Below are 13,892 nucleotides of genomic sequence, written 5' to 3'. Positions count from 1 at the left end.
TAACAGGAGAGAATGTAAAGGGGATGCAGGCTCTATATTTTTCTTTTTATTGATCCCCAGTGATAACCTAGGTGAGATTTTAATGGAGTTTTAGTGCTCGGACAACAAGTGAAGCATTTTTGATTGAGAAACTTGGCTGTGTGTTATCTTTGACCTGCAGCCATTAGTCTGAGGCCTGTTTTGACGTGTTTGGTTGTGCGCTGACATTAATCTGTGGATCTGAAATTGACAGAGAAAAGCTTTTGTGTTGCTTTGTATTATGTGAAAGGAAGGAAGTCAAAGCTAGATAGCTGTATGCTAGAGGCACCCAAGTTCTTGAGGTTGTCTGTGCAAAGAGGTGCTGCAGCTGCCCAACCAATTAAATGATTAAACATTACAGATGCTTTGATTTAAAGAAATAGCAAGCTTTTTAATGGCATAACTTGACAGGATTGATATCTCTCTATAGTCAGCTACAGCCAGGACATGGTTATTGTAGCATTCTAAAATTAATGTCAAATATTTTGATAATTGATTAATCGTTTCAAGTCAGGGAAAAAAAGTCAGAATTTTCTGACTTCAGCTTCTTAAATGTAAATATTTTCTGGTTTACTCCTTTACTCCTATCTGACAGTAAACTGAATATCTTGTCTTTTGTGGACAAAACAAGACATTTGAGGACATCATCTTGGACTCTGGGAAACAGTGATCAACATTTTTCACCATTTTCTGACATTTTATGAACCAAACAACTAATCGATGAATGGAGAAAATGATTGACAGATTGATCATAAATGAAAATAATTGTTACAGGAAAGACTTGAAAAGTATTTTTCACTGACAAGCTTATGACAGGATTAATTAATCAAGAAAATAATTGAGAGATTTATCGACTAATTGTTAGTTGCAGCCCTAGATTAGAAGTAGGAGACTAGACCTAGCCTGTTCCTGTCCTAAGGCAACAAAAATCCACTTAATAGCACATCATAAGGTCTGAATTAACATGTTATATCTCATTTGGTAAACCCCTTCAAAAATGAAAGTATAAAAATGACAATGTGTGGTTTTACCGTTTTTTTTTTCCATGATGATATGAACAAAGCACCAAATGCAAAGAGAAGCCCATTCACTCTAATGAGAATTGCTCACCCAGTGCATAAGCCAAAAAAAGTCTTGGCTTCTGCTCAGTCCACAGGAAAGTTTAACACAAACAATATAAAACCTCTTTGGATCAAAGGTTTATAGAAAAAAAAGTCATGATTGAACATGTTTGCAGTTTGCAGTTTGTTGCAGTGGCAAAATGCTTTTTGAGCTTGTGGGGAATTTTTCACTGCAATACCGCAAAATGGTCTGAAGTCTTGTTGTTACTGTGAGGTTGCCAGGCAACCAGCAGCAACAGGTAAAACCACAACCAGTCATTTTTACACTTTTGTTTTTAAATAAATGAGATATGTTCATTAGTAAGCTTTAGAGGTGCTGGTAGGAAGAACAAGGCCAGCTACACCACCCCACCACACCCCACCCCACCCCCCCATTTCCAGTCTTTATGCTATGCTAAGCTAAGCTAAGAGGCTCCTGGCTGCAGCATCATATTTAATGTACAGACATGATAGTGGTATCAATCTTCTCATCAGACTCTTGGCAGGGAAGCAAAGACAAATAGGCTATTTCCCAAACTATCAAACAATTAAAGTGGCCCTCACAGATCTGAACCTAAGTGAACACCTATGGCAGATTTTGGAGCGATGTGTTTGACAGCGCTCTCCACCACCATCATCAAACCGCCACGAGTGAATGTATTTTGTGAGAATGGTGTTTTATCCTTCAGTAAAGTTAAAGAGATTTGTAAAATTTCATACCAAGGAATACTGAAGCTGTTCTGGAGACTTGTGGTTTCCCACCATTTTTCAAAAGACACTTGACTGTGTTGGTTTTTCCTTTAATTTGAGACCCCTACGGATTTATTTAACCTTGTGGTTCAACAGTTAAATAGATGTTAAATGATCTAATGTTTGGTCCCGTGTAGGGAAATTTATATATACAGTATTATTTCTGCACTGGAATTATACAGAAAGTTATTTTTGGAAATTGGTTAGAAATGGTTCAGTTCAAGTAAGGGTTTGGTTTGGTCACTGCGAGGGTAAGAATCTGGAAAAGTGGTTAGAAACTGAGATTTGCTGGGATTTTGTTGGTTGGAGATTTACGAAGGGAGATTGGAACAGTTTGGAAGCAAACAACCCCTCAAGACAGCACTGAGGGCTTAAATGTCCTATAAGATCATCTGATCATTAAATTTTATTGTTAGCGGACTCTCAGCGGTGCTCCAACAGGACAGCTGTGGTGCCAGTGTGGGGAGAGAAAATGTCATGGATATTCATGGAAATGGAAATTGGTCAAAGGTCTCTAGTTTTGTCAGCTGCTCTGTTCTGAAAGACATCTCAGTTACTGAGTGGAGAACCGAGGGAGGGAACGGAGAACAGAAGATGACTGCAGAAACAGAAGCAGTGTGTAGAGAGAAACAGAACAGACAAAGTGTGGTCGGTTGACGTATAGCTAACCGGCAGCTTCTGGTAAATCCATCACGTCTGTCCCCTTTTGTAGTGGGACAGGCTGCGTTTCTTCGTCTTCGCTCTACACAGCTCAGATCTGTTGTATCGTCTTTATTCCTGTCTGGAATGTGGCTCACCGCAGCCAAATAAAACAATTATCTTTCTTTGTGCGCTGATTCAGAGTACAAATGTTTATCTGAACTCACTGCTCCGTTTCAAATACTTATGTGTATTTATTTTTGAGATAGTATGACTGGAGTCAGGGGTGGGAACGCTCCCAGTGTGATGCTGCTGCAGTTGGGCAATCAGGAGAAACAGCGACCTTTAAAGATGCTCTGATCACTGTTTTTATATTAACAATATTCACATGGGACTAGCATCATCATGGGACCTCATGTGATTTAGAAATTACTCCACCATGTTTGTATTTTGTGTGGCACATTTGCACAGGGTAAGTTAAGTCTGTATTTTACACAACAATTATTTGTCGTTGCCCTTGCTTAGTCAGCACCAGAAATACTAATTGCAATGTACAGTTGCCTCTAATATGTTACGCAGCCGCCCACCACTAGTTGAGGCTGCAGCTCAGGCAGACGGCAGCCCCCCTCCCACTCGCTAATGCCAGGATGGTCAAAATGTTGTAAGCATCAAAGTTGGACAGATATCATCCTGTTAACTAGCAGTGTTTTGATCTAGAAAACGACAATAGGTTGTCTGTAGGCTGTGTCAAGATAAACTGACATATAACCCCTCGACTGGAGCCATTCAGCACAGGCATGTGAAGCAAAGTTGAAGCACTGAGAGAGTTGTTGTTGTCTTTTGTAGGATGTTCATAATGCACAACAGCGCCATGCATTTTAGCAGCAATTAAAATACATTTATATATACATACAGTTATACAGTCTATACTTACTTGCTTAATGGCTTTCTTTAGACTAGTCGATTTGTCTGAACTAAAATTTGGGTTTAATCAATAGGGAAATTATTTGCCTGCATCCCTAATTCAAACCTGACAGAAACAAAATAAAGCTCACTCAAACTATCTTGGTTCATTCAGTTACCAACTTTTAATTCACTGTGTCGGATGTGAAAATATTCTGGCTCTGCACATCGCTTCAGTGCAGAACATTTTGTGACCGATGACTGGACATTTAATAGACATGTGTGCAGAATACACCAACATGTACTGTTTGGACTATAAAATTGACAAAATTATAGATGGATAAAGAGCGAGATATTTCCCTCAGGAGTTGGTAGGGACCAAAGCAAAGCAAAAAGAAAACTGAATAATCATCAGGTAACCAGATTCAGTAATTTCTTACATTTCCCCGAATATTTAAGAAACCTTGCTGCTGTAAGTCTGTGACAATTGTATATATACAGCGTAATTTTCTAAACACACAGCCAAGTAGTTTGAGAACATTGTGGCCTGTTTATGGAGCAGCCTCTTACTCACAGATCCTGGCGATGCAATGCATTCTGGTCTTTTGAGGCTTTTGTCGGTGCAAACATTGATGAATCTCTTTTTCTTCTACATTGGATTTTTTCTCGTAAGATAGTTGAACATCGGTGCAGATTTCTGACTTCTGAATCTAGCAAAAAGCTGCAGTTTTGCTCTGAAAGACAAAAAAAAATTGAAATGTATTTTAGACAGATGAATAGTTTTGCCATTGTAAACAAATTTTAGGTAAATATTTGGGAGCTTTAAAGTCGCAATAATTCAATTACTCAAACGAAAGCAAATTAATCAGCACTGAATTAGTAAATTAGTGATTTCAGTAACTTTTCAAACAAAAAAATGACATTAATCCATAAATAAATTGTAGCTTCTCAAATGTTGATATTTGCTGGGGTTTTTTTTGCCTTTTATGATCAGCAATTAAATATCTTTAGGTTTTATACTGTTGGTGGGGCATAATGATTTAAATGAAAATTTAAATGATTTTTCAATATTTTCTGACATTTTATAGAACAAATGAGTTATTAATAAGTTGAGAAGTCATCAAAGATGGATTAAACAATAAAAAGATAGAAAATAAATGTTAGCTGAGGCTCTGACTTCAATATTAATTTGCTGGCTCTTTGTGAGAATAAAACAAACACTGACCCAACAATCACAACATCATTATGTCGTCTCTCATGACTTTCCCTGACATTTAAACAATGAGTGACCTTTTATCGTCACAAAGTTAAAAACAAGTCCAAGTTAAAACCATTACACTGTAGTCATTCCTTATTCAAAATCTGCATTACAATCACACTAGGAGGAAATGCAGATAAAGCAGTAGGTAGATAAAGGGGAGCAGAAATGTTGGAGACATTTTTAAGCATCAACACAGCTCAGGATTAAGATGATTATAAGATAACTTTTTGCACATTCAGAGTTCAAACTGTAATCTATTTCTAATGCACCAGGAAGTCTCCCTGAAGACATTTTGGACTGGCTGCTGTACCGAGTCAGTGATTAAAGAGCCAGAGAGTTTTCAAAGAAGTATAAGGTGGAAGTAGAGGTCAACACCTGCAGCACACTGAACGTCACACAGGTTCAGCCAGGGTTTATAAGTGAATCTGTGGGTTTTAATGAGATATTATTGTAGTTATAGCCAGGACATGAGAGAATTTAGTGTGTGTGTGTCTGGATTGTGCCAATTTCACCGTTCTGATGGAGACTTCCTGTTTCTCAGTTTTCCTCCACATTCTTCAGCGATAAGCTCATGCCAACACACACACACACAGAAGCACACAGATGGTGGGTACAAGCAGACACTCTAAAAATATACACAACTTAAATCTTTTGTCTCGTCTCTTTATTTTGCTGTCTTCGTCTCTTTCTTGTCTGTTTAAAATATGTGCGTGATTGTCCTCTCGTCCACATCACATGATGTCACCTCTCTGTTATATTTTCACACCACAGACATCCAACTGCAGAGCAGCAGGTTGGGACTTGGGACTGAGATACAGAACTGAGCTGTAATTGTTACAGTCAGGTGGCTGAAACTTTAACGGAGATGTGAAAGAATGCACAGACAGCATGAACACTTGAAGTCAAAAGTCACTGCATGACTCTGTACACTTGTTTTTGTTGCCTAGGAGGACATTTATTTGACGTTCATGCCTCAGAGACTTGACCCAACCTTAAAGGAGCAATATGTAGCAACTGCACATGCAAAAATGATTAGTGCAGTCCAAATAGTCCCCAGAGTCCCCAGACTCAGAGAAAGGTCTGCAGGAGCTCTGCAGAAACGCAGGATGAGTGCAATGTCGCAAATTAACAACAGCAATGGGCCTGTTATCCTGAAAACAAAAGCCCACTGCTCTGAAAATAGGTCAATCATGACATAACAAAAATGGCAGCGACATTGACTTACAATCCAAAGGCTAATGTAACATCTGCATATGTCTATGCTTGTTACGTTCACATGTGCAGCTGATAGGCTGAGAGATGGTCCTCATTTGCATAACGTCCCATTATGTATTGTGGAGAGTTTAAGTTTGCGTGAGAACAGAAGGCTCTGTCTGTATGCGTATTCAACATGAAGCATGAATGAGCCTTTAATCTGCCTCTTTTGAGTCTGAGGCAACACTACAACGGGAAACAGAAGCAGTTATAATCACTCCAGACCCTGATATTGTTTTTTTAAGTGGCTAAAATTCGTTTTGCTGCCCCCTTCGCAGCAGTGCAGTGCTTCGCTTCCATGACAGTTCTGCTGAAAGAGATGTCAATCAAAACGTGATCTGCCACGCTGGTACAGTCTTAAGAAAGAGGCAGAAAAATTAGAGGTTTTTTGAAGTCGGTTTTCTAATATTATTTTCATTCATTTTTGTGGATGCTTAATGAGACACTCAACTTTGACATCATACATATATTTTTACTATTTTCAACTAAGGCTTTAACCATAAAACCCAAAATTGTCTCTCAGAGGACATTTAAGTTTGTCTAAGTCTAAAACGTAATGGTTTACCTAAAGTAACCCATGTATTAGGGTCCCCATGATGTGATTAATACAAGTACACACACAGAGTTATCCTTGGCTGCAGTACTTCCTTCCAACACCGCCTCCAGCTTCGACTGCGTGACACAACTTAATTTCATTTCAATTTAACTGTTTCCATGGTGATCAAACAGAGAGTTTTGTATTGGCAGCTTGGCTTACGAGAAAATGATGTATACGTGCTGTCGTGCCGTGACACAGCGAGAGTATTTACTGCAGAAAAACAAGCAGGAACACTGTCTGTCTGACGTCAGCCTGACCTGATTTATTTTCTCCAACCTATGTGGATACTGGCTCGCTTCCTGTCAGCCATTGTTCGCCTCCCATCAGATAACATTTTCATGATGCTGGTAGACAAACATTATTACCGCCTGCTCTAAAAGCCTCCACAGTACTTCATGCAGCTGCAGACTACACACACAGAATCTCTTACCAAGTCTGCCAGTGCAGTGTTGGGGGGGAAAACAAGAAAAGAGAGGAACAGAAAGCACACAGAACTATTGTATATATTAATTCTTACTAGTTTAGGGAGAGGCAGGAAGTAAAACAAAAGATTACAGGTACATACCAGACCTGGCCTTTGGCTGGCTTGACTTGCTGTCCTCCACTGGAGATGGATGACTAACCTCACCCGGTCAACAAATAAACCAGCTGCTGTTTTTTCCATTAATAAGTAACGCATTAGCAGGTCTCTGAAAGGAAGATGTATGTCCACTCCACATGATGTCAGTGTCAGTCTGTAGCTTAATTGCCTGTTGAGGAGACAAGACTTTATTAACAGTAGCACCTTTAACCTCAGACTCATATCTCTGCCAGACAGCAGTGTGGCTCTGACTAATAAACTAAAATGAGAAATCAGATACGTCCTCCTTATAATGAACTGTAATAATGTTGGTGATCCCCTGATTTTTTATATAGTGCCAACATCTGGTAGAAATTTCAATTTGTTCAATGCTTAAAGACCAAATAACCACAAAACTAGTATTTATTTAATTAGCTGCTTCCTACTTAGTACCAGCATGTTAGCATGTTGATATTAGCACTTAGCAGCCGCACTAGAGTCTGACATTTTTTCAGTTTTCCTGCGAGACTCCAGCAGGATGGGAATCGATTTCATTATTTATCATGTGACTAGCATGGAATAGGAACAAAATATGCAGTTCTGATATGGCTAAAGGCTATTTTCTTTGTTCTGAAATGAATGCTAGCCCTTCTGTTATCTTTTTAAATTTTTTTTTAATTCTCTCCTGTCTGCCCTGGTGGCCGGCTTCACGTGGACTGTGAATTGAAGATGCATTGTTTAGCCACCAAAATTCAAATGCCATGAATGGAGCTGGAGTCAGATTTGGGAAAGACAGTGCAGAGTAAAGGACAGTAATCCATATATCACACTTAACTTTGAGCAAACTTTTTAACAAGTCATTTAGAGTTGAGAGTGATGATGTTAAAACTCTGTACGGTCTGTAAGACATGTAAAGTATAGATCCTGACTGATACAGGATTTTTCAGGATTATTATTAACATTAGGTATTAAAAAATAGGACAGTATTCTCTCTCTGTGTCTCTCTCTCAGTTCCTTTTGGGGGGGGATTATTGTGACCTAAAATGCCAGAGGGCAGAAGCCTTTCTAAAAAACTGTGAAGAATGTTGCAATGTTTTTAGCCAGGAAATTACAGGAGCATGTGAAAATTGAACAGTTGTATGATTCATTAAAAGTCAAAAGCCACTTGTTCCAGGGAGAATAAAAACTGCAGTCTCTTCTGAGTGTTCTAAGTAACCTTACCAAAAAATGAAGAAGTGCAATTGGGATGGAGATACTTTGCAAAGAAGCGAAATCTTTTTGGAGGTCTAACTCAGTCAAAACAGCAAGCGCAAAATTATAAATTACAAAAGTGCACAGAGCATTGGTAAATCTTAATAACAATGAAAAACTTTGTGTTATTTTCTGTATCTGTGACAAACAAACAAAAAAAACAAAAACAAACAAACAAGTTGGTTTACATGTATGATGTTTGCACAGGGGACTGCTATGATTGGTGGAACTCTTGGAAAGTTGTGGTGATTGCACAAAATTGCAAGGCTGTGCAGAATTCACAGGGATGGGAGTGGGACGGGACAGGTGTGAAGATCCTCTCTCGCGTCGCCCTCTAAGCCACATCGAGCAGCATAACCTGGTTTAGTCTAGTACAGTTCATTTCTAAACTGTCAAACTTCTAGTATTTCTTTTTGAATTAAACTACAGAGCTGAAAAAATATCCCTTAAGTTGTTGAAAATTGGCACAACATACAGTATGTTGTATAATAGCTGTTAGGGACCAAAAAAGGAGAGACCAGTGGGAGAAATATGAAGGTCATGACTCTAATTTCAGCGTTCCATCATCCTCCCAGAGATTTAGACCTTAACCTCAAAAAAAGACAACAACAAAAAAATCTATTTTTAACCTAAAACCTTTACATAACGAAGCCTAGATTTAAAAAACAGAAGTTTTAGATATTTTGTCAAACTCAACAAACTTGTAGTACAAGTCCTTCACATAAAGATCACGTTGCAGGACCTGACAGATCGCCTACAACTACCTCCATCCACCTGGAAGCATCAGAATTGACATAACATCATTAACAAACTCATATCTCTCGACTCTCTCCTACTAAAAGGAATCCCAGACCCTTCTGTGATTTTTGTTGCTGGGAGTTTAAAGAAACAAAAGTGAGGATCTGAATGTTTGTGAACACAGCCAAAACTCGTGGTAACACCGGTCCCGTGCCAAAACCAGAACTTCCTCATGAATCTGTGCCGACATGCTGCTCCAACCAGCAGGCGAACGCTATAGTTTGTGGTTTCGATGGTCTGCGAGGGAGTGGTCCATGTAAGAAAGTGGAGTGTGTGAGAGTGTGTGTGTGTGTCAGAGAGCTGTCATCGTTCCAGATCTCACCACATTACTCATACCAGGCATTCCTTCATGTGTTCACCTCACACACACACACACACACACACACGGCTCTCTCTCGCAGCAGTTTAGGAGAATTCCTCGCGGTCATCCAGCGTGAACTTGATGTGGGAAATAATAACCGAGTGCTCCTCTGCGTTTCTGTGTGTTTGTGTATTATTTACCATCTGAAATCCTGACCCTGTAATCACAGCTCTGTGATCAGAGTTATGGTGATCAACGTGGTGATTTTGGGTCTATGTTTAGGAAATTTACGTGTGTTGTATTTTAGGGAGAGTGTTTTTTGGACTGTTGTGTGAGAAATCAGTTACGCAAGGATGCTTAGTTACAACTGAATAATCAGGCACAGTATTTTGTTTTGTGTTGGTTTTGAAATTTAATTTGAAGGAAGGTGGAAAGTAATGAGAAGTATTCAGAACATTTTCTTAAGTAAAATTACTGCAGTGTAAAACTATATTCCATTGCAAGTGAAAATCCTGCATTTAAAATATTACTCTTAAGTACAGAAGTCATGTATGTAGGGATGTAAACATACAAAAAACTCCAGAAATGAAGTCCACTATGCAATATTTTGTTTGTATGAAAGTAGTTTTTCCTTTTAACTTAAAGTGCTTCTGCTTTCTTTCTTTAATTAAATAAAATAAAAGCAGCCAGTCATGATCTAAGCAAATTGGCATGAATTGTAGGGCTGTATCACGTATCACGATAGAGTGGTTATGATTCAATATATTGCACTATATTGCAATGCTGCAGAAAAAGGTGGTTCATTCATGTTTTTTTTAGCCTTAATTTTAGGAAAACTGTCATATAATAAAAAGCACACCACCATAAGCATAAAATCTGGGTTAAAAGTTTACTTTTTTATCAGATCAGTTAAGCATCATTATTTTTTTAGTGCTGCAACTTTTTCAACTGTTGTTTAAAATACAGATAAATTCTGCCTAACATTATCTGTCTAATATAGACATTCAGGACTTGTACCTTCACTTGCAGACTTTGTGAACTTCAAATAAGTCAACTTACAACACAGTGATCAAATAGTTACTCTGATAGTTATGTTTGTAAAATGACAGAATCTAATTTGAAAACATGAAACAAGATTGAATAAATTCCCTCATCAGGTTACAGGATTCAAACTTGTGTTGTTGACCATCTGTCTGCCTCTAAAATCACCTTTATTGTTATCAGTTATCTTAAAGTTACACGAGCTGTTTTATCTGGCAGAGATAAGACGTATCACACATCAATGTTTCCATGTTATGCACACAGCTGGACACACAGAAACACAGATATGTACACCTGGTTGCTATGCTCTTACACAAAGCAAACATCTCAGCGGCATTATTCACGTCTCATCAGCAGAACGCAGCAGTAAATATCAGAGATTTTCATTCTCTTCGTTCCTACTAACTGAATCAACAGCGCCTCTATGTGGTGCTTTTATGTAATCGTCTTCACTTGAAGCACTTTGTTGTGAGAGAGATGTGAAATTTGCCATGACTGAGAGCAGCTAATTGGCGTTACAATCATGGCACAGTAAAATGCATTAAAAGTATTGGAGGGAGCAATACAGAGATTTGTTGCGTATGTGACAAATATAAAAACTCGCAGCGTTTCTCTGTTTGATGCCATTGTAAAACAAACACGTCTGAGTCTGGTTGAACAAAACAAGAATTTTTCTGACATTTTATGGGCAAAAAAAAATCTGAAAAGAATGTTTAATTGCCTCCATAAACTCATCATCATTTTAACATGATTTCTACATGATGTGCAGGATTTTACCTTTCCTCTCTTCTTGTCTGATCAGTTGCAGTTCGGAGTCTTCCTCGGAGTGACGATGGCAGACAGCTCACACTGTTTCTACTGTCGGGAGGACCTCGGGGGAAAGAAGTTCGTCCGCAACGAAGGCAAGCCGGTGTGCGTCCGCTGCCACACCAAGTTCTGCGCCAACTCCTGCGCCGAGTGCCATCGACCCATCCCTGTGGAATCAAAGGTGCCTGTCATCATTCATGTATTTCTTATCAGGTCTGTGTTGCTCCTTTTATTTTCCCTCCACTTACCTCTCATCAAACTCTCCCCTGTTGCTTCCTCCATCAGGAGCTGCACCATAAGGGCCGATACTGGCATGAGGAGTGTTTCCGTTGTGCAAAGTGCTACAAGCCTCTGGCCAAGGAGCCCTTCAGCACCAAGGACGACCGCATCATGTGTGGGAAGTGCTGCTCCAGAGAGGACGCTCCACGCTGCCACGGCTGCTATAAACCCATACTGGCTGGTGAGAAAATCAACTTTAACGTTCAACGTTCAACTACTAACAATTTCTAATATTGAGAGGCAATTTGACTTCAGTACCTGTTTCACTGACCTGATAAATCTTCCCACCTGTCATCCTCTGCAGGCACAGAGAGCGTGGAGTACAAAGGCAACTCGTGGCACGATGAGTGTTTCACCTGTAGCGGCTGTAAACGACCAATAGGATCGCAGAGCTTCCTCTCCAAAGGAAATGATATTTACTGCAGCCCCTGCTATGACAAGAAGTTTGCGAAACACTGCGTCAGCTGCAAAAAGGTTTGTTCTTTTTTCTTTTCAAACAGGGAAAATTGAAGAGGGTGGTAGCAACATTATGACTTAACATTTCCTTTATGATATTGTTGTGTTGCATTGAAGATACTTATACATGATAAAATAAAAAGGATTTTGATATAAACACATGCTAATACTGACGTTCACACACTTATCTCTTCTCTTCCATCTGTCTGCAGCCAATCACCTCTGGAGGAGTGAACTACCAGGACCAGCCGTGGCACAGCCACTGTTTCGTGTGCAGCACCTGCTCGAAGCCTCTGGCAGGGACGAGTTTCACCAACCACCAGGACCAGGTCTTCTGTGTCGACTGCTACAAGAACTGCGTGGCAAAGAAATGCAGCGGATGCCAAAACCCCATCACAGGTGAATTTAAATCCAAACTGATTATGTTATTTAAAATACAAGAGCTACTAATCTTATCAAAAACATAAAGAGAGAAAGCATCCACCCACTCTAATATGATAAATCTTCATTTATTCAGGGAGGAAAGCTTTTGATCAGCTTTCAGATCAATAATCTCTACTGTTTTCATATATATGTATATATATATATATATATATATATATATATATATATACACATGTATGTATATATATATATATATTTGAGAGACACCCTATTGAAGACCCATGACTTAGAGACTTGTTCCAGAGGAGTACAGAACATAATGAGTTCAACTGGACATTTGTACCAAATTTGAAGAAATTCTGTCAAGGCATTCTTGACATATTGCCTTCATAAAAGTGGGACAGACAGGTGGAGAACCTGAAAACAGAGTGAAAACAGTATGAGGATCTATTTGTAATGGAAAACTAAAAAAAAAAGAAGTGAAAATGTGGCTATAGTCATGTTTACTCTGGAACCTCTGTGACTGGATCCTCAAGGCTTGACTACAGGATGACTTGATTGTTGACATGAACACTATTGACATATTGTAAACTGGTTACTGAAATGAGACAGTCCAGCCTCATTAAACTAATTTGAATGGTCTTTGTCCACTTGTATAACATCAAGACCTTAAGTGACCAATAAAATGTACACTAAGTGCTGACCTGAGACAAAAAACACTGTCCTATAAACCTTAGAAAAGCTGCTGTGAAATCAAGCATTTTAGTCCGCAACTAATATTTTGAAAGCCTGTGAAATCCTGGAGGAGTGGTTAGAAAAGCGTCTCTAGGTCAGAATGAGGTGAAGAACTCAACTCAGCTTTATTTACACAACACTTCACACACAACACAGTTGATCCAAAGTGTTTTACAGCATAGACAGAGGAAATACAGAAAAGAAAGAAACAAACACAAGAGAAGAAAGGACAGAGAAATGATGATGATGATGATGATAATAATAATCAATTGTTCATTGTTATTATCACAAGTAATAACATGCAGTGGATTTTAAGGTGACTTGTGAAAATCTCCATGGTGGGAGAGAATCGGATGGAGCTCGGAAGAGAATTCCAAAGTTTACATCTGCGACTGTGAGGGGAAACGTTGAAATAAAGAAATAAGGAGGAGAAAAAAAAAAAAGTGATAAGATAACTCACCCTGTCCTGTCGTGTCCCGTCCTTCCCTTTCAGGTTTCGGTAAAGGAGTGAACGTGGTGAACTACGAGGGCAGCTCCTGGCACGAATACTGCTTCAACTGTAAGAAATGCTCCCTCAGTCTGACCAACAAGCGTTTCGTTGCCAAGGGGAGAGACATCCTCTGCGCCGACTGCGGTAACAAGTAGAGATGGAGAGCCTGGTCACTGTCGAACAGCAGTTTATATAGTCATTGTGTGCTGCTTTTTGTTGTTGTTGTTGTTTCTTGAGTCTCCATTTCAATACTCTGTTTGTTATGTGT

At 39.1% G+C, this 13,892-nt stretch overlaps 1 protein-coding gene and 1 long non-coding RNA gene across 2 annotated transcripts in view; one reads left to right on the top strand and one right to left on the bottom strand.

Moving 5' to 3' along the window:
• LOC146319291 (uncharacterized) overlaps positions 1-11,379 on the bottom strand; it is a 20,058-nt gene extending 8,679 nt beyond the window's left edge. The window contains exons 1-3 of the long non-coding RNA XR_014771539.1: positions 11,251-11,379; positions 7,089-7,272; positions 3,985-4,144 (exon numbers count right to left, since the gene is read on the bottom strand). This is a non-coding gene — a long non-coding RNA (uncharacterized LOC146319291). The remainder of the gene's footprint in view (positions 1-3,984; positions 4,145-7,088; positions 7,273-11,250) is intronic.
• fhl1b (four and a half LIM domains 1b) lies at positions 11,306-13,892 on the top strand. The gene is made up of 5 exons (XM_084729887.1): positions 11,306-11,461; positions 11,566-11,740; positions 11,864-12,033; positions 12,228-12,414; positions 13,628-13,892. The coding sequence occupies exons 1-5, from the start codon at positions 11,306-11,308 to the stop codon at positions 13,777-13,779; spliced, it is 840 nt and encodes a 279-aa protein (XP_084586013.1). The 3' UTR covers positions 13,780-13,892.

The sequence above is a fragment of the Lutjanus erythropterus genome, chromosome 11, assembly GCF_056507025.1.
Source record: "Lutjanus erythropterus isolate fLutEry1 chromosome 11, fLutEry1.hap2, whole genome shotgun sequence".
Taxonomy (NCBI): Eukaryota; Metazoa; Chordata; class Actinopteri; order Lutjaniformes; family Lutjanidae; genus Lutjanus; species Lutjanus erythropterus.
Note: the sequence above shows the minus strand (reverse complement) of the source record. Positions and strands in the feature narration are given on the sequence as shown.